A 27,724-nucleotide genomic window follows, 5' to 3' on the forward strand; every position below is an offset into this window, starting at 1 on the left:
TTCCTCATTTTAATTTAAAAAATACCATGAATACTTCAAATTTCTCGCATTGTAAATGTAAATGTGGATCAAACAAGGGCATCAGTAAAAGAGGAATTCTAGACTGAAGGGAGCCCTAGCAAAAAAGAGGTGAAAGGGCTCTCATATTGGCTGCACATCACCATCATGCACCATCATGCATTAATAACAGCTGAAAAGTCAAACATGATGTTGATGTGCATCCAATGGGGGAGCCCTTTCACCCCTTTTTTTTTGCAAGGGCTCCCTTCAGTTTAGACTTCCTCTCAGTAAAAAAAAAATATATAAAACAAAAACAAGGAACAAAATACGATTTACGCGGTTCGGCATTGTGCCTATGTCAAAGGTTGAGATGAGAAGATTTTTCATTATTTATGATATTAGGGTTACAAGCTTTCTCTCATAACCCGAAAATATAAGTACTTCACAAAACCCTAAAACAGTTTCATCGCCTGAATATGATCTTTGTAACTCGACGAATCTTTTTTTTTTTTTTTGAGACTCGTTCCAAACATTTTTCGTAATTTATCATATTTTCTTTGACTATTTTTTCTGGAATATGATCTTTGTAACTATGCTCACAAATTCACAAAATTCACCATAACCATAACTCAGTATCTATTAAAACTCATGTCTTTATATGAAGTTTGAAGTTTGAATTGCTCTTTTGCTATCGTGGCACCGGAACTGATTTGCTAATAGTTTAATTCTGATTTTCTAAGGGAGTAATGTTCACCCCCAATACTCTAGTAATAGGAGATTAGGAGATTGAGTCACCTCAAACAATTCAAATATCTCAATGCTCTCCAATTATGTCTTAATTTGGGATTAGTCATAATTCTAATAAGGGCTGCTCTCCATGGAGATAGAAATCCTTGGATAAACTGTTCGGCTACCCTGCTTGGCTAATTTTCTTATATAAACCCCTGGGATTGGCTGCCCTGCTTGTATGGGGGTCGTTCTTGACGGAGGATAGCAAGCCTATCCAAGGATAAAATAAACCCAGACATGATATCCCCACTATCTCCATAGTGAACAGCCCCATTAGGCCTTAATTGGGAATTTGGGATTAGGCACAAACTCCAAGTGGGTCATCCGTTGCCTTATTATTTTAACATTTTCTTTTCTTATTTGTGTCTTAAACATCCATATAGTACTTTACCCTTTTTATCACAACCATGCAATGCCCAGTTCATTTCAAAATGTATCAGGGGAATTTCATGGGTTTCAGCTGAGATCCTACCTACAAAACTTGAGTATAGAAGAAACCCAATACCTGTTTGAACATGTGTTTTTGTTAGGCTCTTTTTTTTTTCTTTTTTCGTTTTTTTTTTGGAGATAGACACATCTTACCTTCCCATGAGATGTTTCTCATCTCTGAAGGGGTTTGTGAGATTTCCTTGAAGCCAGGGAATTGGTTTCCCATTTCTTTGGTTGAAGATTCCCCATTGGCCCGACAAAAGAAAATTTGAAAGGGATTGAATGGCTTTATTAAAAACACTTAAGATGGTTGATTGAAACTTTTAATTAGTATATAGAGAGAGATTATTTAATAAAATTTAACAGATACACATGATACCAATTGCCACTAGAAGGGAAGACAAACCCAAGTGTCATTGGCAAGTTTGAAAGGGCTCCCATTACATGTATCATGCGCACAGAATATAGCATAGTGAATCCCATCTTTGATTGGTTTGGCCCATCTGATGGACCCAGCATAGATCTCAATGGCCCCAAATTCATGTCTATAGGATCTAGGCTTCTAGCATTCATATTATTGGACGTTAGGATTGGATGATTGGTGACACTTTTGAGCCGTTTGATAACCAACATAGGCTCTATTAGAAAAAAACAATCTCCAACCAAAGGTGAGAATGAGATCCAGTTATGTAATAAAGGGGTGCTAAACATTCCCTAGTGAATAGACCATGCCTCTCTTCTTCTTCTTCTTCTTCTTTTTAAAAATGACAAGATCTTTATTAGATAAGAAACAACCCCAAGATCAAGCGGATCTAGAGGAATAAAACATAACAAGAAGATAAAACTGGGTCACTATGGCAGTTTTATCTTCTGATCAAGGATGCCCGATTAACTCCCTCACTGGCCAGACAATCTGCTTCACCATTCGCAGAACGTCGAACATGCTGATTCTGGACATGGTTATCGTCTGGATCTCATCTATCAAATCCGCAAATCTCCATAGATATTGCATGTTATCATCCATCCATCTTGTTGGGGCTCCACACAAAAGCAAACAGTCCCACATCGGTAAAACATGTGGATGGGTTATAAGGGAATGGGCACCCTCCCTCTAATAGCTAGCTTTTAGGGGTGAGTTATATCCGGTTAAGTTCCCTACACATCTTAATATAGTGTTGAGGGCACTTTGATCATATTGTTTGATACATGAGTATTTTGGTCATTTTATGACGTAGGTTGCTCTTGTTGCGGTGAGTGACATGGATCTAATGGGGGCACCCTTACTATTGGGCTCTTGCAAGTTGCAACTACACCCTTCACTTTATCATTGAACCAGATAATTTATTCGTTCGCAGTACATTATGGAACAAATGGCAGACAAAAATAATTCCATGATAGAAAATAAAGTCTGACAAACAAAAAACAAGCTATTCATGAAAACAGGTAATCCGGGACAGGGTCTTATTCATGATTAGATAATTTCAGTTTATCCAGCAATGAAATGCCCCCATGTGAAAGTCACAACTTGGTATAAGTTATGCTCAAGATAGCTATTAGACACATACGGAATCAAGATTTATTAAAGAATAGACCTTATTGGGGGCTATATACATCCTAAAATCAAACAGGCCCATGTTTTTTTTTTATCATTATTTCATAAGTTATATTCACCTTCCTCAACTACACACTCTTTCTCATGTCTTTTTGCGCACCCGTCAAACCTATATTATGCCATGTTTTTTTTTAAGAAAAATGTCTTCCGATCCTCTAAATGATATGGTTAACAGTTTCCAAAGAAGATGTAATGTTTCATTTGCAGATAAGATTATATTAAAATTATGTGACTGACATACGCACTACCGTATTTTGATAATGGCACTACTCGCTTTGCTCTCTGCCCTTTTAAGGGAAATGATAAATGCGCCCCTTTTCATCACTTGGTACACCCAGGTGCATTGTAGGTGGTAATCAGGTCACTTCATTCCTTCAAATGTGAAGTACATCAGCCCCTACGCAGTCATAGATACATGGTAGCTTGTTGTCCCAAGTGATGAAAAGGGGCGCACTGTTACGGTAATCAAGAAGTGAGTTCTTCTAATGGTGTCTGCGCATGCATTTTTGCATGTAATCAAACTCGACTTTGATATTTGATCCAACGACATCCGACATTTTCAAAGGCATCGTTGGATCAAATATCAACAGCGTCACCCATGCCGTACCCCATTATGCGCATGAACACAAAAACACCATATAATTTCACCCAAGTAGTTGTCTAAATTCAATCAGAAAAATGTAAAACAAAGTGAGTAGTGCCATTTTCAAAATATGGTAGTGCGGACATGAAGTCCTTAAAATTATCATTTTTTTTAAATGACAATCAATAATATTAATGAAACAATAAAAAGAAAGAGGGAGGACCGAGATGGACCACACCCAATAGTACAGGACGCAAACAAAAAAAAGATAAAAACATTAATACAATTTATCATATCTGCAAGTAAGTACCAATTTTCAATTTTGGTATATCTGACTTCCAAGGAGGCCCTTATATTTAGAGACTTAATTGTAAAAGTGATTTGCTAGGGACTATTGCATAAGGCATTTCGCGGATCGGCTGTTGCATGAGAGAGCAGCCACATAGGCTCACTTTTCAACAGATTTTGTCTTATTCATTTAATTCATTTGAGGTGGCTGCTTTCTCATGCAAGAGCCCATCCACGAAATGCCTTCTGCTATATATTATGAGGGGAACTGATGTATTCGTGCCCTTTTCTTCCCTAGGCCTGACCATGGTTTTAAATTTCGACCGAGGGGACCGAAACCGAAATTCTACGAAATTCCAAATTTCGCCAATTACCAATTTTTGGGAATTTCGGTCTTAATTTCGTTTTAATGGCATTTTTTTAATAAAAAGATTGTTACAAAATTTTGGGCCGAAATTTCAGAAATTTGGGAATTTCGGTCCGAAATTTCGAAATTTCAAACCCAAATTTCGAAATTTCAAACCCAAATTTCGAAGCTTAATACCAAATTTCGGATTTCACCGAAATCCGAAATAGGTACTGAAACTGAAATTTTAAACCTTTGGCCTAACTACCCTTTTAATCTTAAAGGTAGGGGTGAACTCAGGTTGGGCGGGTCGGGTTTTCCAAAACCCTACCCTACTTGAGAATTATCTCAGCTCTGGTCAGGTCTAATTTTTTTAGGAAAACCCGAGATTCATAAACCCGAATGGAGACAAAATGGTAGAAAACAAAAGGGAGTTGCAAGGGTCAATCGCAAAAGGCATTTCGCGGCTTGTCCATCACATGTCAGACCAACCACCTCGTGAACGGAGACAAAAGCCGTTGTCTCAGTTCACAGGTGGATGGTCTGACATGGGACAGACCAGCTGTGAAATGCCTTTTGAGATGGACCCTAGCAAATCCCATAGAATCTTCACACCAAAAATCTCTAAATTTTTGTCATCGAGTCTATAAATTTAAGGATGCTATTTTCACATAGAGACATGATTACCTCAATGAAAACAATTGTATCAATATATTGGAAAATAATTTGCTACCTCATTAAAGAGATATTTAAGTAAGTCATAATACATCCACATGAGTCGGATCGGGTTTCTTTTTTTAAACCCGGCACTACTCAAGATTGATTAGGGTTTTCCAATTTAAAACCCTACCTTAACCAAGACCCATGATTTCTAAACCCGACCCCATGTTATTTTCGGGTCGGGTTGATGCGGGTCTAAAAGGGGTGGCCCGTGTATAGGGGTGGCAATGGTTCGGTTTCGGTTCGGTTTGACCCTCAAACCGAACCGAACCGAAATTTGAATCGGTTTGGTTTTACCAAACCAAAACCGAACCATAATCGAATTTTCGGTTCGGTTCGGTTCTGCCAATTTTACCACCCCTTACTCATAATTATTGGAGATATTCGGTTTCGGTTCGGTTTGATCCCCAAACCAAACCAAACCGAAATTTGAATCGGTTTGGTTTAACCAAACCAAAACTGAATTTTCGGTTCGGTGTCGGCTCGGTTTCGGTTCGATTCGGCCAATTTTGCCACCCCTACCCGTGTAGGTAGGAGATGACTGAGGCGGATAGTTCTCAATATATCGCAACGGATGCGAAAGCGTGTATGTATTGTGTTCCCTCCCAATCTAATCATTCAAATCTCTCTCTCTCTCTCTCTCTCTCTGACAACCATGGCTTCCCAAAAAAGAGGTCTAAATATTAACCCTAACCCTAACCCTAATCTCTTTCAATTCTCTCCTTTTTTTTAAAGTTTCCTCTCACCATTTTCACTCTCTCCTATTCTTTCAGGTGGCAGCGATTTCTCAAATCCTGTAGACGATCAGAATGAAATTGGAGTAATTTACAGAAGGAGAAAACCTGAAAATGTGGACAGAGGTGTACAAATGTAGGTTAAAACAAAAATAAAAACGCAACAATCGCTACGATTATTGTGTTTTATAAAGCTCCGATTTTTTGTTTTATTTGAAACGATTTGTTCTTTGTTTAGAGGCCGACCCGATGGGGGGAATCGTTTGAGTCTGGCACCGGGAAAGAGAATCAGCTGGAATCGTTCCCTTTCTACCAGGTTTGATTTTTGTCTTATTCTGCCAATTTTCTGCAACTTATCAAAATACTACTCTCCTTTTCAATTTTTAGGTTAAATAACACTAAAGTCACTCTTTTCAAACATTGTTAATCATTTTGATCATAGAACATGAATGTGGACTTTTAGGAATTTGGCCCAACTCAACAGGGGCAGCTGCCCCCCCTTATGCTACATGTAGTTCCGCCCCTGAACAGCCCAAATGTTACCAACCCAATACTCTTAACTTCATATTTTGATGCACGCCAAAGTTGGAATACAGAAATGGAAGCTGTTACAACATGAAGTTACATGGATAAGAATTATAGTCATGGCATTGGGACAATTATGACATATTGGGAGCCATACAGTGAAAGCATTGCCCATCTCTTCCAATCTGATTCTTTATGGCCAAACAAAACTTTCCGGTGGGGCCCAAATAATTCGAGAGAAGATTGAAGATTAAGCGATTGAAGGAACATTCAATTCATCTCTACAAATGATCAAATTACAGATAACAAAAGACTTAACTCACAAGCTGTCCTTGTGACACACCAATGGTCAGCTTGCAGGGTATTTAAAAGAGATATTAGAGTGGTAATGCTGTTATTCATTCAACCAAGATGTATTACGTAACATACTCAGCATGGCATGGCATTTATTCAATGGTGAAGGAATGCCCTTAATATTCATTCAGCTTTCATGACATCTGTTTTGTTCTCTCAACTATTTTCCTATGTCCTTTCTATTAGTTCTCATAATAATCTGCTATTTTACTATATCCTGTATATTAGTTGTGATAATAATCAACCGCCCGTCCTACTCGTGCCATTCTTTTTGGCCAAAATGTTCTTGAAGAAACTGTGAGACAGATGCAGACATGGGATACTGCTGGATACTTCTCCAACTACATTTTAAATTCATTATATTGGCTAGGTCTGTTAATGTTCGCTCCGCACATGTTTTTTTTTAAAATATCCTTGTGTTATATATGGTGCAAATGCCCATACCATTATCCTTTACAAATGCTTGTCGCATTCATCTCTCTGTTTTTTGTATAGATGTGTGGGAATCATTATCAAGCATCATGTTTTCTCAAGTTGCTATGTATTTGGATTTACTTTTACTTGGTTCCCAAGTTCCCAACTAACTGTTATTTATATGTCATTTATGCTAATAATATAGGAGTCACTGTGCACAACTTGATATCCGTGTTTATGTTTGATAGGGGGAGGAAAAGTATTATCATTTCAGTGGCTGCAGATTATAGGCCTCAACTGAAACAGAGGGAGGCAAGGAAGAAACCAAAGCAAGCATTTCTCAATGTATGACTCTTGTTACTTTTATCTCATATCTTCACTTTGATATTATATTAGGAACTTCAGGTGCCATATTTTCTTTATGACATTATTGTGGTCCTCATACTCAAACCTCTTACAATTGAGTTATTATTTCTTTGCATCTGCTTCCGCCTGATGATTGCAGAGAAAGGTTGTGCATCAGCCTCAAGATTTTACAAAGGAGCGGGCATACTTTCAAGAGATTGACTCCTTTGATTTGTTGGAGGAAAGCCCCTCACCCAAGCACTCTGGTACTTGGATAATGGGTGCACAAAACACTCATGTTATACCAGATTTGTCCTCAATTTTAGAGCGATGGTTGATCTCCAAAAAGCTCACCTACAGTTGCGGGTCTTTTGGTTCGCTCTCCAGGATTCTGGAAACACCTTTAGAGCCCATTGGAGCCTTTTGCGCCAATATTTCCGACCCTTCAAATGAGCAAACACCAGAAAGATCTTCCACATTGAAGACTACCTCGAGATTTCATCTTGATCAGAATAGCATTTGCTCAATCTCCATGGAAAATGATCTAGTTGACAGAGATAAGCATCCACAAAAGAGTAGTATCTTGAATGATACTCGTGAAGGTATAAAAGTCTCGGCAGAAGGTGATACCAGTGCTGAAGATCTGGGAGAAGCGGTTAAGAAACTTTCTTTGACATCTCGTAGTGAATCACTGGATGGAGATCACTGGGACACATTTAACAAGCTGCTAATGATTTGTGGGCAGTCTGTTCCATCACGATTAGTGGAAGTGTTCTCTCATTATTGGTTGGTTCTTTACTACCTAATACCATTTTTCTGCAAAATCATAAATTCCTCAGTTATGTATTTGGCTCAAGGAAACTACGCTACATGAACTATTTCTGATATAGTTACTTTATATTTTTATTACAACTGAAATGTAAGTCACTGGTTAGCTGCGTCTAATTTCTTTGATGTGTTTTAACTTTTAAGTTCCTTTCTTTCACTTATTTGCTTGGGCTCATCCTTGAATGTTTGATTTTCAAGAAACCTCTATCCGATGGGAGAAAACCGAGATATTATGCTCTAAGTATTTCTCAACTAATTTACACTTGCATGAAACAATATCAAGAACTTGATTATATTGGAAGCTATACGAAGACACCAACCTGATCTTATACTTGTTATATTACGTTTTCTCTTAGTGCAAGGCTTTCTGTAGCTATCAATTCTTTTCTTCTTGTATAATGGGGTTTATTTGGAAGATATCCATGAACTGATGAAAACTGGGCCTTTTACTTCACAACAGTGATCCAAATAGTATAGTTAAGATTGGTGAAGGCACATATGGAGAAGCCTTCAAGGCAGGGGCGACTGTTTGCAAAATAGTACCCATTGACGGAGATTTACGAGTGAATGGGGAAATCCAAAAGGTATGTAGATTCAATTACTATTCTCATGTATATTATATGATTCCCAATCATGAAGAACCAATCTCCCTTTGCTCAGAGATCTGCAGAGGTGCTCGAAGAGGTTTTGCTTTGCTGGGCTTTAAATAGTTTAAGGGGACAAGCAACCCATGTTGACAATCAGAACACATGTACAAACTTCATAGAAACCAAAGAGTATGTGTTCTGCTTAATTTCTCCAAATTCATCTAGTTGTATTTTACAATCTTATTTACAGTTAATTCTTGTCCTGATGATGGTAATGAAGCTCCATCTCTGCAGTGTACGAGTGTGCCATGGTGCCTATGATGCTTCCCTAATCCGAGCATGGGAAGAATGGGATGTAAAGAATGGATCAGAAAATGACAATCCAAAGGAATTCCAAGAGAATCAGGTTATTAAGTAATTAGGAGTTATACCCCCTGAGACTAATCTTACCCTTTTGGCAGTTTGTATTTGTGATCTATTTGCTCTATATATTTCAAGCTAATAAAGTTGGTTACAGTGCTATGTTGTCTTTGTTCTTGCGGATGGTGGTAGGGACCTCGAAAGCTTTGTGCTCATGAATTTTGACGAAGCACGGAGTTTGTTGGTACAGGTAAGCTAAACATTTCTTGAGAAATCTATATTCACTCAATAATCATCAAAGCCTAATAATCTCTAATACATGAGGCCTATATATAGGCAATTGAAATAAAATTCCATGGAAAATAAATAAATGGAAGGTGATATATCCGCCCCTTTTGATTACTTGGGACACCCAGCAGCAGTGTACGTGCCAATCAGCCCCGTTGAATCCTTCTGACGTGAAGTACATCAGCCCCTCTGCAGTCATTGATACACCTCTCGTGGGTGTCCCAAGTAATCAAAAGGGGCCAATTTATCACTTCCATAAATAAATTCCCTAATTCTAAATAACATGGAAAGTAAAAGTCCTAAAACTAAATACCATGGAATTAAAAATCCTAGAAACTAAATAACATGGAAATAAATTCCTAAAAGTCCTACAATTCATTTTGGAATCAACGTTCAGAAACGCACCGCTGATTTGCTCTCTCGTCATTGCAGGTTACAGCTGCCTTGGCTGTAGCAGAAGTCGCTTGCGAATTTGAGCATCGAGATCTCCACTGGTCTTACCATTTAGTTAAATTTTTTTAATGATACACAATTTAGTTGTTACTTGCTAAATCCATTGCTTACCGAGGGTCGATTTGGGATTGAATCACAGGGGCAACATTCTCTTAACTCGTAATGGAGCCGCAACAATGGAGTTCACGCTTCAGGGAAGGCGAATGCTGGCCAAAACATTTGGATTATCAATATCAATAATTGACTTTACTCTTTCTCGGATCAAAGCTGGTGATAATTCGTCCCAACTTATTGCTTTATTGTTAAATGAGTAGTTTCTTTACTTGAACGGGTTTAAAGTTTTCTATGTGCTGCTCATAACAATTGGTGGCTTTAAACTTATATATGATTCTTAAATCGTCGTAACTAGCAATTTTGGGAAGAGAGTTATAAGAAAATGGGACCCAGACTATCTAGTTAGACCACAGGTGCAGATTGGAGTTCTTTGTTACCACTTACCGCTAAACTAATAAATAGTTTATGATAGTGTCATAAATTATAAATATGAGTCAGATATTGCCTCTTTGAAAATGTTGCCATTCACTCTTGTCCTGGCAGTTGGATTTGAGTTGACAAAGGTTTCAAAGAGGGCATTCACAGACCAAGTTAGTGAGTTGTGTCAGTTTAATATACATGGAGACAGTATCCCACTAGTTGTGCATACAGAGATAAATACACAAGCACATATAGTATGTGCAGCTAAATTAGAAAATTAGTATATTTACATTGCATATCCACAGAAGTAGCTGGTATCTTTGTGCCTCCAAATTAGATATCCATGTAACATTGGAAATATCATTTTCCTCAAACAATAAATTTGTAGCCTGACTATAAAACAAGATAGTGTTTGAATAGAATGTTTGACAGTTAGTGTGGCAGTGAATGACATTTGTTAATGCTGGTTTTCAGTAGGGGAAGCTATATTGTTTCTGGATCTATCGACTGACCCAGAAATCTTTGAGGGTCCAAAAGGAGATAAACAAGTAAGAAGAGAATCACTAAATCTTTTGTTCATTTAACCATGGTATTAGTTCTACCTCCTCATTCATATTCTGTTACAGTCTGAAACATACCGAAAGATGAAAGAGGTGACGGACGAATTCTGGGAAGGCAGGTAAGATAGTTGAAATTTTATTAAAGATTGAAGAGTGTTATTTTGTAGATTTTCCTATAAAAGCGAAGGACAGTTGGCTTCACAGCCCAGTCCCTAGAAAAAGTCTAGTGGCAATTCTTTTATATCTATATAAATTTGAATATGTGTTATCTTCTATTCTGGTGCTTGGGAAGGATAAATGTTCAACACCAAAGTCGAGAGAAGCTCTTTTGAGCATTTTCAGAACCAGAGAGATTTATAGCATTTTTTTGTTTATCTAGCAAACAGATGGCTTCTTAGACTTTGTTGTTTTCATGATTAAACAGCTTCCCCAAGACAAATGTCTTGTGGTTACAATATTTGGTGGATATTTTGTTGCTGAAGAAAACATTCGTAAGTCAAATTAAGATCCAAAATCTTTCTTCTTCTAGAATTGTACAACAATTGTTTAATTGTAATTACATTCTCATTTTAATTATCAACTTGGTGGTGTCCCAGCAACGAACTGCAAAAGATGAGAGAGTTCTTCGTTCATTCAGGAAATGTCTAAATTCATATGATTCAGCCAAAGATGCACTTTCTGATGCTTTCTTCAATGAATTATGGGTTGATCATGCAATTTGAAAGAGCAGAGGAAGAAAGAACAGAGTACTGATGAGAAAGGAGGAAACTGCAATTAGTTAATCTCATTGATCTTCCATTGTACAGTTATCTTTTGAATGTATTTATGGTTTCCTTAATGTTAATAGATTATCCATTTAAAACGAAAGATCATTACTAACAGAGTATTTACTAGGTTAGCATGGAGGAAGTTAATCACAACCAGGAAAAAATCATTACTAACAGAGCTCTCTCTCTCTCTCTCTCTCTCTCTCTCTCTCTCATCCAAGATCAAAAGATGATGTAAACAATTCCTCTGCCAAGCCTTGCAAAGGATGTGGCCCATACTGAAAATCTCTTGGATTGGACAATCATAACCCTTTGATTTGTGGAAATTTTTGTACCATTGCTTTCAAACTTTCCGAACTGCACATTTATAAATTGCAAGTTTAATTGTTGGGTATTTAGGATCATCTCAAGGGGAAATGTTTTGGGGGCACAAAGGTTAAGTTTTTATATGGTGTCTGCAGTGGGGCCTACATGGGTTGATGATCCAACTATTCATTTGTTGGGTCCCAAGTCCCAACTTAGATATGCCATGCTCTTAAAATCATCTCCACAGTATGATCTTAACCCTCCAATCTGTGGAGCTTTCAATAATACGCTACCTTCTATAGATCGGAGCGAGGGTTAGGATCGACCTATGGAGATAACCATTCTAAGTTGGGCCCCAACAAATGAATGGTTTACTTAGTGGAACCATGTTGGCCACACTACCATATTTTGATAATGGCATTACTCACTTCGTTTTGCACAATTATGATTGGATGTTGCTCCAACCAAAGGAAGAAACTGGACTCTCTAAGTTCTCCAAATATATGTTATCCAATACTTTATAGCAAAAAGAAGATTCAAGACATTATCTTTCTCATATCTACTTTGTTTTCTCTCTTTTTACAAGAGGGGCTCTATGTTCAATATCAAACTAACTAGTTAAAGTCTAACCTAAATTTAGGAAAATATAAGTGGGATTGACCAACGCTTGAGCCTTTTTTATTTACAAATGCAACCATGTTCTTGGCATCTTTCTATTGCTTTCGGCGCCTAGGCCATGTCACAAACAACTACATGCTTTTTGTATTGAATGCAGAAAGGATTAATAGATTTTCTTTGCCTAGAAATGATAGTTCCACCCCTTTTTTACAGTTTCCACCCCCATTGGGTATTTCTTTCTCCTAAATAATGGATACATTTCTACTCCTTTTTCTGGGAATGACATCATTTTCAACAAAAGACAAACAAAAGGGGTGGAAATACCATTTTCCTTTTTTTTGTTACCAAACAGTCTACACTATACAGTACTGTTATGGTGCACATGTTCTGCACAGTTGTTTCATGTGAAGCAGGACCTGACGATGCTTCTGTTTATATTTTGACTACCTTTTCAAAAGAGGTAAGGGGAAATGATACTTCCACCCCTCTCACACCACCCCTTCAGTTTCTCTTTACTTCATTAAAATTGACAAACAAAATGATGTGACCATTTTAGGAGAAAGAACGAAGAGGGGCGGAAATCCTGGAAAATGGAGTGAAATATAATTTCCGAGTAAAGAAACACGACATGGTTCTGCATTAGAGATTTAGAGAAGGGGTTTTCACATCCTACGTGCATGCATACTATGTGCATCCATGCACACATTACAAATACATATATGCATGCATGAATATGTAAATATGTATAATAGTTATCTAATTGGTATCTGCACACCCTTGTTTTGATAATGGCACTCCTCGTTTTATTAACTAATTCTCGAAGCCCTTTTTGGATTGCAAGAGAAACATTTTTCTAAGTAAATTTTTTCTTTCTACAATTTAGATGGAAATGATATGTTTATGATAGTTTGTTTTTAGTAAATTTTAACAGCCCTTGAAAATAATTAGAAAAAGTGTCAAATGAAGAGATAAGAGAAGGCTATCTTTAACCTTCTTCTTTTTTTTGAAAGTTGACATTTACTACCAAAAATTCGAGAGTACATACCCCCTAACCATTCATGTGGTTTTCTTTAACTAGAGGATCCTAAAATGAAGGCGCCCCTTGGACCCGCGCCATCAAAGTGCATTTATAATAGCACTGAAAATTCTAAACTCAGTGCTAATATTCCTCTTGCAAGGGTACCCTTCAGTTTAGCATTCCTTCATTAACTATCTTTAAACAAAAGAGTGCCAGTATGAATTCCTCTTGCATACATTCACATACATACATACCTTGGACTTGAGGTGAGGGTGGTGGCTTTAAATGACTTGTAGCCAAATCACACGCCTGGCCATGTCTAATTTTATTCCTATGTGCCCCTTTCACTACACATAGAGATAGGGAACAAAGAGCCCTTTGTTGATTCGTTGCACTATTGATCTCATTCTTCGTGCCAAAGTAATGTCTGTTTTTTCATTTTCACCTTTTTCCCCTTCTTTTCCTTTACTGTGCTTTCTGCTTTATATCTCATACTTTTCCCCTGCTTTTCTCTCTCCCTCCTCTTGGATTCCTTTCCTTTTTCAAGTGGCCCTCTTTTAAAACACAGTCTTTGTGTATTTCACATGAAAAATCCAGTTGGGTGCCCTCCAAAATTCAGAGATACCATCTCATTTTAATGGCTAAGCGGGTTGCTAAGAGCCTCCTCCCATTCTTCCTCTCTCTTCTCACCGTCTGCTGTTCAGGTCAGTATAGAATTTCCATTTTCTGTTTAGTTTAAGGTTGCTTGGGCTAATAAAAATCACTCAAATGACTTGAATGCTAAAGAAAATACACTGTAAAACCGAGTATTTTTTTACAAAAGCTTAGAGATGGACTCATGTTTTGCCTATTGGGTCTTCAGATTCTGAGGTTTTATGATGACCAAAATAAAAAAATTTGGAAAACAAATTCATGTCCGTTTCTTCAACACTGCTCATTATCATTTTGAAAATGCTCTACTAGCCTTGATTTTTTTTTCTTTTTTAATTCTTCTTCTTCTTGTTATACTGGGTTCCAAATTACCTGTTAGTTTTCTTTGTGGGAAATGTTAGTTTGATTAATTTATTTTGCTCCTCTGTTTTTTTACCTCAGGGACACTTGTGGGTTTCTCATATGACGCAAGGAGAAACAGTGAAACCTCATCTCCTATAGAAACAGTCTCTTTACTAAAGAAAAACAAGGTATCTCCCTCACAGATCAAAGTCTTTGTAGCAGACCACAGGGTTTTAAATTCACTCTACAACACTGGAATATCTGTAGATCTCTATGTGAACAAAACCCAAGTCGAAATTCTCCAAAAATCAAAAGCTTCTGCCTTTTCATGGCTCAAAAACCACCTGATACCCTCTCTCCCACACATAAACATCACTATCATTATAACAAGTGGTAGTGAATCCGCAACAGAAAATGAGCTATCTTTGCTTCTACCCACCTTAAAGTTGATACATTCAGCACTGAAAAGCTTTGAACTCGATCATCAAGTGAAGATCTCGACCGTACTCTCTCTATCGATTTTAGAGAATTCAGACAAAAAATGCAAGAAAAATCTACATGGAATCATGGATTTTATTAGGAAATCTGGGTCTTTTATTGTTTTAGAGACCACTATTGATGGGGCATTGAGCTTGGGAGATCAATTCATTCAATCAGTAACAAAAAAAGCTGCATATGCCACCACTGTTCTTCATTGCAATGATGTTCCTTTGGTTTTGAATGTTAAGAGCTCTGCTGTTCCAAGTGAAATAGAACTAGCTCAATTCACAGAGAAAATGATGGAATCTATAGAAAACCATGCTCATATCACAAGTAGGATTTGTGGGTTATTTGCAGAAATCTCTCCAATGAAAGAATTTGAGCAGAAACAGCTGGACAGGGAAGTAGAACAGATCTTTCCTTCTTCCCACAGAGAACTACTTAACAAAAACAAACCCATTTCAGAACCCAAAACAACTCTACATGATACCATTAATCCGCCAACTACATTCGTCCCTACAACCCCCATAACCAATCCTGTGACAACGCCTACTACTGTCCCTTCCACAAATCCCACGCCGACAATAGTCACTGTCCCCTCCACCAATCCCATTACTGTCCTTCCAACGAATCCCGTAACAACACCAGTCACCAATCCAATAACCACACCCGTCACAAGCCCATCCACTGTTCCAGTAATGCCGACCCCTATGGTGCCAATAACCAATCCAGTCACGACACCTGTCACGGTCCCCATTACACCGCCTGTAACCAATCCATTCCCACCACCCGGCTTAACAACACCTCTAACACCCCCTGTGGCACCAACCACAAATCCAATCTCTCCTCCAACGACAGTATCCCCAATAGTTGCAGGGCAGAGCTGGTGTGTGGCAAAGATGGGTTCATTGGAAAATGCACTTCAAGTTGCACTGGATTATGCTTGTGGGATTGGAGGAGCTGACTGCTCAGCTATTCAACAGACAGGGTCTTGTTATAATCCTAACACTCTCCGTGATCATGCTTCATACGCGTTTAACAGTTACTATCAGAAGAGTCCAACGTCAACTAGCTGTGATTTCGGAGGAACAGCCATGACAGTCAATACAAATCCAAGTAAGATAAGGCTTATTCTTTTATTCATTACTGAATCTCTGTTTCAATTGGAAACTATATTTGCATGCATGTGAAGATGGTATGGTGGGAGAAATGGGTGAAGACTGTTTTGCCCCTTGATTTTTTAGGGGATAGATGAAAACCACCATTCCTTAGCATAAATCACAAGGGCAATAAGTCAGTTTATCCAAAGGTTTGAACCATTGTTGCCAGAGCGAGAAAGGAGTGCAAGAAGAGATACGAGAAGCGAGAGGTCGAGCAAAAAATACCATGTTTTCTCTTTACTAGGTATTTTTTGCTCGAACAAGAAACATATAGAAAGAGATAGGATTGTAGCAGGTTATGGTTGAAGGGCTATAGTTTTATATGTTTTATTCATACATCATTCAAAAAAAATATTCATATAGATGTGAATCTAGAAGCTTGATTTTCAGATCATAAGTTACTGGAAGCTTTTCTAGTTGGGTAGGAAGATCACTTAAAAAGTGGTGTAGCCAGAAGCACGAAGATTGGGTCTTCCAAATCCATGACAATGAAAGCACTACTACTCGCTATAGATCATAAGTTACTGGAAGCTTTTCTAGTTGGGTAGGAAGATCACTTAAAAAGTGGTGTAGCCATAAGCGCGAAGATTGGGTCTTTCAAAATCATGACAATGAAAGCACTATTAATCTCTAAAGAAGGAAATTTTTTTTATTTGATTTCAGAAAACACAGCGTCAACCGTGCCAACAGCCCTTTCACATGGGCAGTTTTTATGATAAATCCTCATCTCCTTTTCCAACTAAGACAACTACTTAAGCCTACTTGCACTCAACCTTCAAGCCTACTTTGACTCAACTCTCTAAACCTACCGGTACTCAACTACTGAAAACAGAAAAATTAAGAGTTAGTTTAACATCCTCAACATAATATACCAAGGAGTCGTGGACTATTGGACTAAGTTAGAAAGTTGAACTCTTCCCGCTTCCCAAATTTAGAGGAAGCACCTCTCCAACACACTTCCTCTTAAGGAGGAGTATGCTTCCTATTCTGGTGATTCATTTTTTTTTTTTAAATAATTTTCTTTTTTGATAATACATGTGAATGCTTAGATGGATGTGCGGCCACACAAGTTTAGATAGAATTAAAAATGAAGACATCTGTAAAACGGGTGGGAGTGGCACTAATTGAGGGGAAGATGAGAGAGCACCGCTTAAGATGGTTTGGACATATCCAACGTAGGCCTTTGGATGCTCCAGTGAGAAGTGACTCGTGCCAAGTTGATGGAGTAAAATGAGGTAAGGGCAGAACGAAAACAATTTGGGTAGAAACAATGAGGAAAAACTTGATGGCTAGGAACATGACCTCGGATAGGAGAGAATAAAAGACAATGATCCATGTAGACGAACCCAACTAGTGTCAGTATTAGACTTAGTCAATTTGAGGTGGGTAGATCCTTTCACCTTATTCATAAAATTTTTCTAAAGGATTCATTAGCCTACCCCAACTAGTTTGAGACAAAAGGTTAGTTGAGTTGAGTTGATAAGACTGGAGAAATATATTTAAAATTTAAAAACTCATCTTAAATTTCTTCTTTTATTCTTCTCAGTCATCTTTTCTTGCACTTTCAACAGGTACTGGATCTTGTGTCTACCCATCATCAAGGTACAAATATTCTCTCATTGTAGCTCTCACATTATTAACTTGGAATTTACTTATAATATGGTACTAAATAATATTTGTTTTCTTTAACTGCAGTTCTGCTTCATCATTGTCATCGTCACCGTCGGTGTTGAATACAAGTGATCCAGGAAGCTCAACTACGACCACAATTTTTGGGTCCCAATCACCACCTGCCACTACTACCAGTTCATCATCTGTATTGCTCGATCTACAATTGCTCTTCACATTCTTATCGATCACATCAGCCTTCTTTGCGGGGCAAGTACATCTGATACATGGATGAATGATTCCTAATTGCGGCGAATTAATCAATCGTTCAAGAACTTTTGCAGGTAGACCAATGTACACTTGTGTATGTATATGCTTTAAACAGAAGCTACCTCTTGCAAACCAGATGTGGATTTAACTAACCAGTTACTGAATTTCCCCCTTGGGTACAGAAAAAATGGCTGGAGAATTGAGTTGTGTTTTTTTCCTTTTTCGAGTTCATATTAAGATGTAAACAAATTTAGTGTTTCACGGAACATTCTCTTATGGTTTGGACAAAATATACATCTGCAGAGATCGGCAAGCTCAGCTGCGTGATTAGGTAAAAACATACTATTTTCTATGTTCGTTGACATCCCCCAAGAGAACTTTGTCACCATTTCTCAAGTGAGGCAAGTGATTAGAACTAACCTAATATGACATATACATATATCACCAATGTAGCCTACCATTCTCTTCTCTGTTACATCAACTCTACTGTATCCCTTTCATACATGTACGATAACATTGAGGGGTTGGTTTTACCGTTTAGCAAATACCACCAAAACCAACATAGACATGGAAACCACAATCTTGAAACCAGAGCTGTCCCAGAAGTTCTGCTTGTTGATGCTCTCTTCTCCGCTCTGTTTCTTAGTAGCCAGCTGCTCTCTCAGTTCCTTCACAGCTCTGTCTCTTCGTTCTCCCATCTGTGTTTCACAGCCCCATATCAAAACATAATGGAAAACACCAGAAAATAATTGAATCATATCTTAAGTACTGTTATGTAAAGCCCCTTGGGAACCAAAAACAGTTTCAAAAACTTCAATTGATATGGCAAAATCAAAGGTCTCTTTGCATACGTCTAAGAATCTTATATGGTAAAGATTTTGAAGTTAAATACAATTATTTGAAAGTAATGGTTATAAAAATTTTAGAAATATTATAGATAATTGCTTCCAAAGAGGCCTTCATGCCCCATTTTCTGATTAGATTAAATTAAAATGCAAAGAGGCCCTAAAGCTATCTCCTTTTCTGGTTTTACATGTTCCCACTTTTCATAACCATCTGAAGTAATATTCATGTTTAATATATGTTTCAGATTAGAGGAATGCTGGACTGAAGGGCGCCCTTGCAAAAATCAGATGAAAGGGCACCCCCATTGGATGCACGCCACCAAAGTGCATTTTTAATAGTCTTTGACTTTTACGTTACTTTGGTGGCGTGCATCCAATGGAGGCACCCTTTCATCTGACTTCTGCAAGGGTGCCCCTCAGTTTAGAATCCCGCTGCAGATTATCATATCAGTTCAAGAACAATGCACATCTGTGTTTCCACTCATGAGCTAATGAACTAAAATTTATATGATACCCTATAACTCACAATATTATCATATAATCAAATGGACAAATCAGTATGGCATGTTTTCCAACATCATGGTGTTTGTGTCTAATTACTTAGATTAATGAAGGCAAATCAATGACTAGCATAGAGATGCAAGAGGAAATACTAGATGTAACCACATCATTGCTAACCAGCATGGAAATGCAAAAGAAATACGTTTTTTTTTTAAAGAATATAAAAATGATTATATACTCAACGAAAATTGAAATATCATCCAATACCCTTTGGAGTTTTCGTGTCTGGGACCGAGCTTCCTGAAGACAGAACTCCAACTTCAGTACTCGCTTCTTGAGCTCCTGATCAGCTCTCCGATGTTTTTCGAGCTGTTAGATAAACATAAAAGAACAAATTACATAACATGGAAATGGTTAGGAACCTTGAAAATCAATTCGAGTCTACGAGGACTTGAAAATCAATGATGCAGTCTGTTTAATTGATCAAGATTTTTGGGTTTGTACTGTAAAAAAATGCTATTAAAAAAGAGAGGAAATGGCAATCCATAAAAAAAACACCTATACTGAGATCGGCTAGAACAAGGCAATAGCCAAAAGGAATTAATGAATAACTTAGTAGAATTGATACGACTGTTATGGATACTGAATAAACGAATATCTCCTCTAGATGGGAGAAGAACCTCTTTGAAAAGCAGTTTGGTCCCATCCGCTAGAGCTTGAAGAATTCCCAAGGGACCAGCATATTCATGCCCAATACGTTGTTGTATCCCTGCGGATGTTTCTCTTTCTAACCACACAATCACAAGTACCCCTATTGTGTTCCCCAATGCAGGAGTAAAAATAGGGACAAGAGAGGATGCAAGCGTTATCCGGAATGATTGGGAGTAAAGCATCTGTTGGTGGCTTTTCAAGTCCGCCGTCAAATCCCAGGCCTCAACCCTGGACAGGCGGTGGAAACTACCAAGCTGGAGTATGTTAGGGGCAGAGGGAATTCCCGGTGGAGCGGTGATATGCTTAGAGATCGGAAAGAACACCAACATAATAGACTTGAAAATTAATGATGCAGTGCTGTTTAATTGATCAAGATTTTTGGGTTTGTACTTAAAAAATGCTATTAAAAAGGAGAAATTAAACTCCGAAAAAATGAAAACACAAGTTGTTATTAATTAACTAGAATATAAATAGTAAAAGGTCACAAAATAATTGAAAATTTTTAGTTCAAATTGATCGGGGAAAAGAATAAAGCGGTGGATAATAACATAATGGAAGATTGTCTCTTCAAAATAATAATAAAAAAATGCCAAATTACTATATGTGAGTCCCCCATATTAGCCCTCTCAGTGACCCTCACATAAGCTCAAGTAGTAAGACAACATACTAATAAGGCCGTCACAGGGCGCCCCTACGTCTATGGGCCATACATGATAGGGCCTTTTCAGCATATGAAACCAATTGGATTTTGGATGAGATCTTTCTGCACACCAAACTAAACTAACTTAAATAAACATAGCCCTTTCTTCAAAATGACCTCGCTAAATCCCAGAAAAACTAAGAACTCAATTTATTCACAAGGAAACCATTGTCAATAGAATCTTGATAAGTATTTCCAGTACTTGATCTGGTATTTCCTGCTTTTAAAAAATATCATGTACCTAAGATTCCATTAGGATGTGTCAAGCCAATTGCATTTTTGGGTGAAATTCATCACAATTTTAAAACGATAAAAAAGAATATTGTGAGTTTATAGAGAAACTATGCACGAAATGCAATTGATTTGGATACCAAAATATGCGCCACAACTTGAAGCAAGTTGACCAAGTTGAGTCAAATAACCAATTCCTGTAGAACTTGATTAAAGATTTTAACAGTAGAACAGGAATGGGACATATTAACAGTAAAATATAGCCTGGGATAGTAGGTCAATTTGTATGAATACATAAATTAAATCCAGAAAAGAACAAACCTGTGATTCCAGTTCTTTAGTTTTAAGCTTCCAATGAGCGGACATAACCCTGATCTCATCTCTCAGTCTGGCTATCTCAGCATCCTTTGCACTTAAATGTTTATTAATATTCTCAAAGTTCTTGGGAGAAACCTCTTCTAAAATCCTTCTCAGTTCACAATCCTTGCTAGCTCCAACGTTGGCAACCGCATGCATAATATCTTGCTCAATTTGTAGAACTTCATCTTTCAATTGCTTTTGAGAAGTTTCCCTTGCTTGAAGGTCCTTCTGCAAATGATCCAACTGCTCTCCCAGTTTGTTCACTCGATCCTCATGTGCTTTCAATGAACTGTTCTTCTCATCTAATTCTCTCAACAAGACTGAGCATTGGAGCTGCGCTGATTGGGCTGATGCAGCACTGGCTTCTGCAGTTGCTTGTGTGACTGAAAGCTGTGATCTAAGAGTATCTAACTCCTTCAGGTACTGTGTCACATAAACCAATGTCAGAGGTGAAAAGAATTAGTTCAATCCAAAAGACATTAGTTGGTAGAAAAACACTGGAGTGCCAGGTAACATCCAAGCTGCAAATGACAATCTAGAGTTTAATAAACAAATACGGTCGGTAACTTTAGTAATAGAAGTATGATGTAGGACTTCACAAATGACATTATTGAAGTCGCATTGCCATTTGTACATCAAGTATTATGGGTTCGAAAAAACAACAAATTGGCTCTACATAAAATTCCCATTTGCAATTAAACCATTTGAATATTTATCACCAACTTCTTCCCAACAATTTTAGGATATTACATTAAGCAGGAAAATAAGTAGGACAGCTACATAATCTATCTCGGGCACTAGTTAATTATCTGGTGAATATGTATATGTACTCAATCAATTCAAATAACTGAGCAAACCACTACAGTGTGTGTGTGTGTGTGTGTGTGTAGAACGTGAAGAATGAAATGTGTATATAACTATGTAATTAACTTCAAGGTTAATTTATTAACTTGGGTTAAGAAACAAGATTAACTTCCCTTCATAATTATTTATCTTTTCCAAACCAATTTAATTAATTTCCATTGCTCCACTTATAAGTTAGGTAACTAAGCAATAGTGAATTGATAATTAACTTGGCGTGAGTTTAGTTACCGGAAACTTCCTAGATGGTGTGGGAAGCTTGCTTCAGAAGTAATTATTCTCGCTTCCCAAATGTATGAGAACCATACTTCCTACATGCTTCCTCTTAATTGAGAGTACATTCTCCATTTAGGTGATTATTTTTCCTAAAAGACTGTTTTCTTCTTTTGATAATGTCAAAGGAGTGAGTTAAATCTTAAAACTCATCTCAAGTATCAAACAAAACTGATGGGGATCTTTTTTCTAAAAACTTAACAGCAAATCTGCATAAATAAAACACAAAAAATTATAAATCCCTGTACTAACCCTTCCTCTCTAACCTACTATAACCCTTTCTCTTTCTATACGCTGCTTGTTTGCTTTAATGAGGCTTATTAAATGTTTCATATTGAATTTTGATGATGCTTCCCTCATGTTTCCTCTTTACTTATAAATTTTTACTTCCTACAGTTTCTCTATTCTAGAACCCTCGCTTCCTTCTTCCGCTTTCCACATCGCTTCTGGTACTTGCTTCCCACTCTGGCAATTACAAGACTAGAAGCCAAAATAACATATCCAAATTAACTGCTGACTTAGAAAGTCAACAGAAAACCAAGAAAGGAAGGGCCTTAATTTAGATTATATAATAATTAATATGGTAAGTTTGTGAATGATAGGTGTTGAGCTTTTAGTTTTACATTTTCTAGGTTTAAAGATAATAATTTTTCAAGTAATTAATTGATTGAAGTGGTTTGAGCAGCCAAATTAAAAAATCAGGTAGTTCGTCTAGTTTTTCAACAAGGACTAAGCATAAGCATCATAGAAATTCAGTGTAGAGTGGTGAGCACCCAAGGGTTGCATCACATGCCAGATGAGACAGGGCATCCCTGAGAAACTGTCCTCAATGAGCACACTTCTGAGTTCTGCTTTCCAAATTCAACAAAGTCAAGGTAGATGTATGAATTCTTTAAACTATGGATCATCCAAAGTTGCAGGAAGAAGAGAGGATCTTCAAGCATGGAGTTTCATGGTTGCACATCCGGATTTCTTATAGAAATTAATGAAGATAAATTCAATAGCACAAATAAGGAGAAGATCGTTTGAAGGTAATTGGTTTGTACTTGGTGTGATTATGGTTTAAGACTGAGAGCTTCGCAGAGAAATATTTTAGGCAGAAATTTATGTACGAAAGATGTATGCATGAACTTTGGAATGTTACAAATTTAAAGCTACAGATTAAGAGAAAAGATGCCAGACATTCTTGACAGGTGCAAGGTTTGGATAGTAGAAACAGTTTGAGAAGCCGAAACTACTCTGTAGAAAAGTTATCGCACTCTGCAAATGTATGTAGAAGTTCAAACATCTGCAACAGACCTGTCTGCAGAAGGAACTGCTCACTCGGGTGTGTTTGGGTGTACAGCCAAATTGCAATTTGGGTGCACAAATGCACCCTATAAATATAAAACTACCACTATTCACTGCTACTCATCCAATCAACTAAAATCAAAATGTACCTTATTGGAATATAATGAGGATACCTGCGTGAAAGTCAACAAAACTTTTTTTTCCTTAAGCACAAATGCATAATTACTGTGCATGGGATTTCCAAGGCTCTGTTTACAGTGCACGAATTTTCTGGGAAAGCTTGGTGTAGAAAAACCATTTTCCTACTTTTCCATTAATTAGTTACATAGGGGAAAAAATTTAACTTGTACCACAGTAATTCTGAAGTAGACTCTCTAGCTAGGTCTGGGGTGTCGAGAGAGGATTTGGAGCAGTTTGATTTCCTTCCTCCGTGACACCTTGGATGGTGTTTTCTTGATTTTCTATTGGATTTTTTTTATCTCTGTTGTCCCTTTGAGGTCCTTCTCGGTCCTCCTTTTATTAATATATTGCAATTTCAAAAAAAAGGTTTTCTTTAGAGGGCCTTTAATTTAGCGGGCTGACACGGGCACAACCATGTTTTGATTACCAGAAGGATATTAGAATTCCCAGAAAGCTCTCAGCAGCCTACTAGAATAGTGTGACAGTCATCCCAGTATCAAAATGTGGTCATGCCCAGATCATTTTTTCCTAAATTGTGGAAACGAAAAAAATTTACTCGGAAATTTTTTTTGCAAGAAATGTTTTTCCTATCATTAAAAAAAATGTTTTTCCTTCAATCTAAAAAGGGCTAATTGAAAGTATGGACTAACAAAATTTTCATTAAAGTGGTCATCATTCACATTTGGATCACCCATTCAATCGAAACAGGATCATTATGGCGGTCATGATTCACTTGGATCACCGTTGAAAGATAAATTACAATCATATAAATGAAAATTACAACAGATTCAAAGGTGTACTCTTCCAATCGATATTTTTTTGGATTTTCTTAACAGCAGTACAGCATGACTTTTTCTCACATGGCTATTTGATTTTCAGAAACCTCAGATGGGAAGGAAGAGGATAAAAACACGAAGTTTAGAAAAAGACGGGAACTTTGTGGGCTCGAAAAAAGACACAATAACAAAGAAAATGAAGGTGGAGAAGCAGGCCGAATAGGGGACCAGATCAAACACTAGCAGAAAAACACAAAAAGAACGTACCAAACAAACAAATAAATAATAGGAAACAAACACAGAACAAACAAATAAGAAAAAAAGTTTCATTTACTAGCTCAAGCACGAAAATACCAAACCAACAAAAAACCAAGCACAAGAAACAGTAGTTCAAAGCCCCACAGATCGTCACCTGTTCCGCACCAGATGCAGACGCCTGTAACAGCCCGTTCCTCTCTTCCAAGTTTTTCTGCAATTTACATATCTCCTCCTCCATGCTCCTTGCCTTAGTCTCAGCCACCTGTGAAATCCCACACCACAAATCACTCATATTTGTACAAATAGCTAAAAAAAACATGACGGCAAAAAACCCAAAAAATTAAAAAGCACATGCCTGTCTCGTTGTGGTTTCTCGCACGAAGGACTCTTCCTGCAAGGCCAATCGACTGCGAACATCCTTGAGCTCTGTTGCCAACGAAACAACGTTGCGACGAAAATTCTGTTTCTTTTCGGAGAGATCCTTCAACAGAGGATCTAATTCTCGTTCAGTTGATGAGGCTTTCTCCGAACCCGACATAACTAACAAGAAAACCCTTAAAAAAACAATATTCCAGTTACCCAAATTCACCACGCAGGCCTTGCTCTTCTGCAACTATTTCTTTCAGCTAAAATGATGCACACTATATGATCCTGAGGAGCCCTTACTGCAATTTTTCCCTTTTATTTTTATCCCCAAATGATCATGGTCGTCCATACTCTTTTAAAGTTATTTTTTTCATTGCTCATACCACTTGCATGATGAAACTTATTGAAACCGACCTGCGCATTTAATTCAAATCACGTTGAAAACAGCAGTTTCTACAGTAAAACGGCAAGCATTTCAACAGATAAAAAACAAGTGATTTTCCGTTTTTCGATTCAATTTTGAAAAATAGGTGACCACAATAAAAACAGAGTAGAAAAGCAGCTGATTTCTAACCCAAAAAATTAATAACTCCAGAAAGAAAGAAAAAAGAAAAGAAAGAAAAATCAGTTCTTCTCTTTTTCTTACACACGGAATGTGCTGTTGAAAGGAACTTCAAGCAGATTACAGCCACATGTGCCTTTTGCGTGCCCTAGTATCATAGCATGCGATAAAACCGCAAAACTTATGCAAGAACACGAGGAAAAAAGATATTTTACAGATAAGAAATCTATTGAAACCGTCGAAAATCAGGAAAAACGTGAAATTTGCCTTTCACAGAGCGACTTTCCGAAAAAATACCTGCAATCGTCTTCGCAACGTAGACCTTCACTAATCCTCCTTGTATTGCCTTAATAAAAAGATATAATAATCAATAATAACTCTTCTTTCTGCTCCTACTTCAGCAGAAAACCGCCTATTTCCGGAAATATTACCTGTTCTGAGCAGAATCCAAAAGGATTGTTGAAGAGACTCGATGATTTTACTTAAATAATCATTAAAAAAAAAAAAACTACAAATCACTTCATTCACAACTAATTCAAGAGCTGCAGATCTTCACACGAACAGGATCGCAAAAGATTCAACAACAATTTTTCCTTCTTCACCTCCTCTTTTTCAAAACAAGAAGTTTAAACACCTCGTTAGCTTCATGAATCTTCGGTCAAAACTGTAAATCATACATTTACAGAGTCTAAATACTCAATGAACAAATATTTCTCTGTCGGACCGATTTCAGTACCGTAGATCCATTAAAGAACACTAAAAATCAGCATATCTCTTCAAGAAATCAAACATCATCGTTCTCCACTTCCTTAAAAATAAAAGTACGAAAGGTAGAAGTTTTCTCATTTACAGCTTAAAAACACCTTGATTCAGACGAGTTTTGCTTCACATGCAATAAAAAAAAGCCTCGGAAGACGGCAAATCAGTACACACCTTCAAAACAAACGATCATAATCTGTCTCTGTTTCTGTCCAGCGCTTTCCGATGAATCTCATAGAAAAACTAGGTCTTTTTTCGCGCTTCCTAGCTTACAGATTAAACTCAAAGTCGCAGAGAACTCAGAAAAAAGAAACGAAAACAAGATTTTTAAATAATAAAAAAAAAAAAACGGTTCCTTGCTTACAGAGAAAATCTCAAACTCGAAGAAAAATTCGAAAACAAGATCAGATCTTAGACAGAAACGAACCAGATGAAAGAGAACACCTTCGAATCTCCTCCAACGACGAAGAGATTAGCATCGAAGCCCTAAAAAGCTAGGGTTTGCAGTTTCGAATCGTAAGAAAACGTTCTTCCGTTTTTCTCACTCGAACGTTTTTTTTGTTTTTTTACTGCGACTGCTACTGCTACTGGTGGAGCTGATAGGGACGACCTCCAGACATAAGGTTCGGAGTGCAAAACAAATATCCTGAGATATGGCTCGGAGTCTTCCGAAGCTTAGGTTTGGAACCGAAGCGGAAAACGAACGGTTCGGCCGGGGCTAAGAGCGGCAAAACCAAATTTCGACTGTCTCAACTTTGGCCGTACACGTGTCCACTGACAAGTGTCAGAATCGTATTGACTTCTGAGCCCTTGATTTTATGACCATGATACCCTCAGCACTTACGTCAAATCTCGACTGAGCCATGGAGGACGAGATAGTTATTTCAAGTTATGCCGACATTAGACTCATAGCATAACGTCGTAGTGGGGCCCACCCTTGATTGATCTGGAGCGTCCATCTAGTCGGCCCTACTTTGAATCTCTAATTGCCCGAAAATCACACCTTATCATTGGCTAATATGTATTCTGGTCATTGGATTTTAGACCATTGATTAGACGATAGTGTTTAGTACCCAAAGTAGGGCCTCACAAATGAACAATCTAGATCAACCATTATGAGGGCCCTCCTAAGCTCCTGATTT

At 37.5% G+C, this 27,724-nt stretch overlaps 3 protein-coding genes across 9 annotated transcripts; 2 read left to right on the forward strand and 1 right to left on the reverse strand.

The window, feature by feature from the left end:
* The first annotated feature begins 5,224 nt into the window (after nucleotides 1-5,224).
* On the forward strand, nucleotides 5,225-11,711 carry HASPIN (Protein kinase superfamily protein). Of its 3 annotated transcripts, none has more exons than XM_077362475.1 (15): nucleotides 5,225-5,353; nucleotides 5,541-5,637; nucleotides 5,740-5,817; nucleotides 7,043-7,139; nucleotides 7,300-7,925; nucleotides 8,428-8,551; nucleotides 8,628-8,743; nucleotides 8,849-8,960; nucleotides 9,072-9,164; nucleotides 9,635-9,696; nucleotides 9,795-9,925; nucleotides 10,604-10,677; nucleotides 10,756-10,808; nucleotides 11,114-11,180; nucleotides 11,286-11,711. In XM_077362475.1, exons 1-15 carry the CDS (start codon nucleotides 5,305-5,307, stop codon nucleotides 11,409-11,411), a joined length of 1,905 nt encoding a protein of 634 aa, XP_077218590.1. In that variant the 5' UTR covers nucleotides 5,225-5,304; the 3' UTR covers nucleotides 11,412-11,711. The 3 variants fall into 3 exon arrangements, 2 of the variants coding, with proteins under 2 accessions (XP_077218590.1, XP_077218589.1); XM_077362474.1 differs by having other exon boundaries at nucleotides 5,309-5,441; nucleotides 11,286-11,708; XR_013236872.1 differs by lacking the exons at nucleotides 10,756-10,808; nucleotides 11,114-11,180; nucleotides 11,286-11,711 and having other exon boundaries at nucleotides 5,309-5,441; nucleotides 9,635-9,709.
* Nucleotides 11,712-13,902: 2,191 nt separating this feature from the next.
* On the forward strand, nucleotides 13,903-18,222 carry LOC143853029 (glucan endo-1,3-beta-glucosidase 3-like). The gene is made up of 4 exons (XM_077362728.1): nucleotides 13,903-14,102; nucleotides 14,491-15,987; nucleotides 17,603-17,633; nucleotides 17,727-18,222. Exons 1-4 carry the CDS (start codon nucleotides 14,036-14,038, stop codon nucleotides 17,932-17,934), a joined length of 1,803 nt encoding a protein of 600 aa, XP_077218843.1. The 5' UTR covers nucleotides 13,903-14,035; the 3' UTR covers nucleotides 17,935-18,222.
* LOC143853030 (nuclear envelope-associated protein 2-like) lies at nucleotides 18,098-27,187 on the reverse strand. 5 transcript variants are annotated; one of them, XM_077362732.1, is made up of 7 exons: nucleotides 27,010-27,187; nucleotides 26,121-26,254; nucleotides 25,251-25,675; nucleotides 25,050-25,157; nucleotides 21,219-21,680; nucleotides 19,523-19,624; nucleotides 18,098-18,607 (listed from the first exon to the last, which is right to left on the reverse strand). In XM_077362732.1, exons 3-7 carry the CDS (start codon nucleotides 25,431-25,433, stop codon nucleotides 18,440-18,442), a joined length of 1,023 nt encoding a protein of 340 aa, XP_077218847.1. In that variant the 5' UTR covers nucleotides 25,434-25,675; nucleotides 26,121-26,254; nucleotides 27,010-27,187; the 3' UTR covers nucleotides 18,098-18,439. The 5 variants fall into 5 exon arrangements, with proteins under 5 accessions (XP_077218847.1, XP_077218845.1, XP_077218846.1 ...); XM_077362730.1 differs by having other exon boundaries at nucleotides 26,121-26,259; XM_077362731.1 differs by lacking the exon at nucleotides 27,010-27,187 and adding an exon at nucleotides 26,757-26,856 and having other exon boundaries at nucleotides 26,121-26,259.
* Between the last annotated feature and the right edge of the window lie 537 nt (nucleotides 27,188-27,724).

This window comes from Tasmannia lanceolata, unplaced genomic scaffold, assembly GCF_043159265.1.
Source record: "Tasmannia lanceolata isolate RefF3 unplaced genomic scaffold, GAP_Taslan_0.1 ptg000019l, whole genome shotgun sequence".
NCBI lineage: Eukaryota > Viridiplantae > Streptophyta > Magnoliopsida > Canellales > Winteraceae > Tasmannia > Tasmannia lanceolata.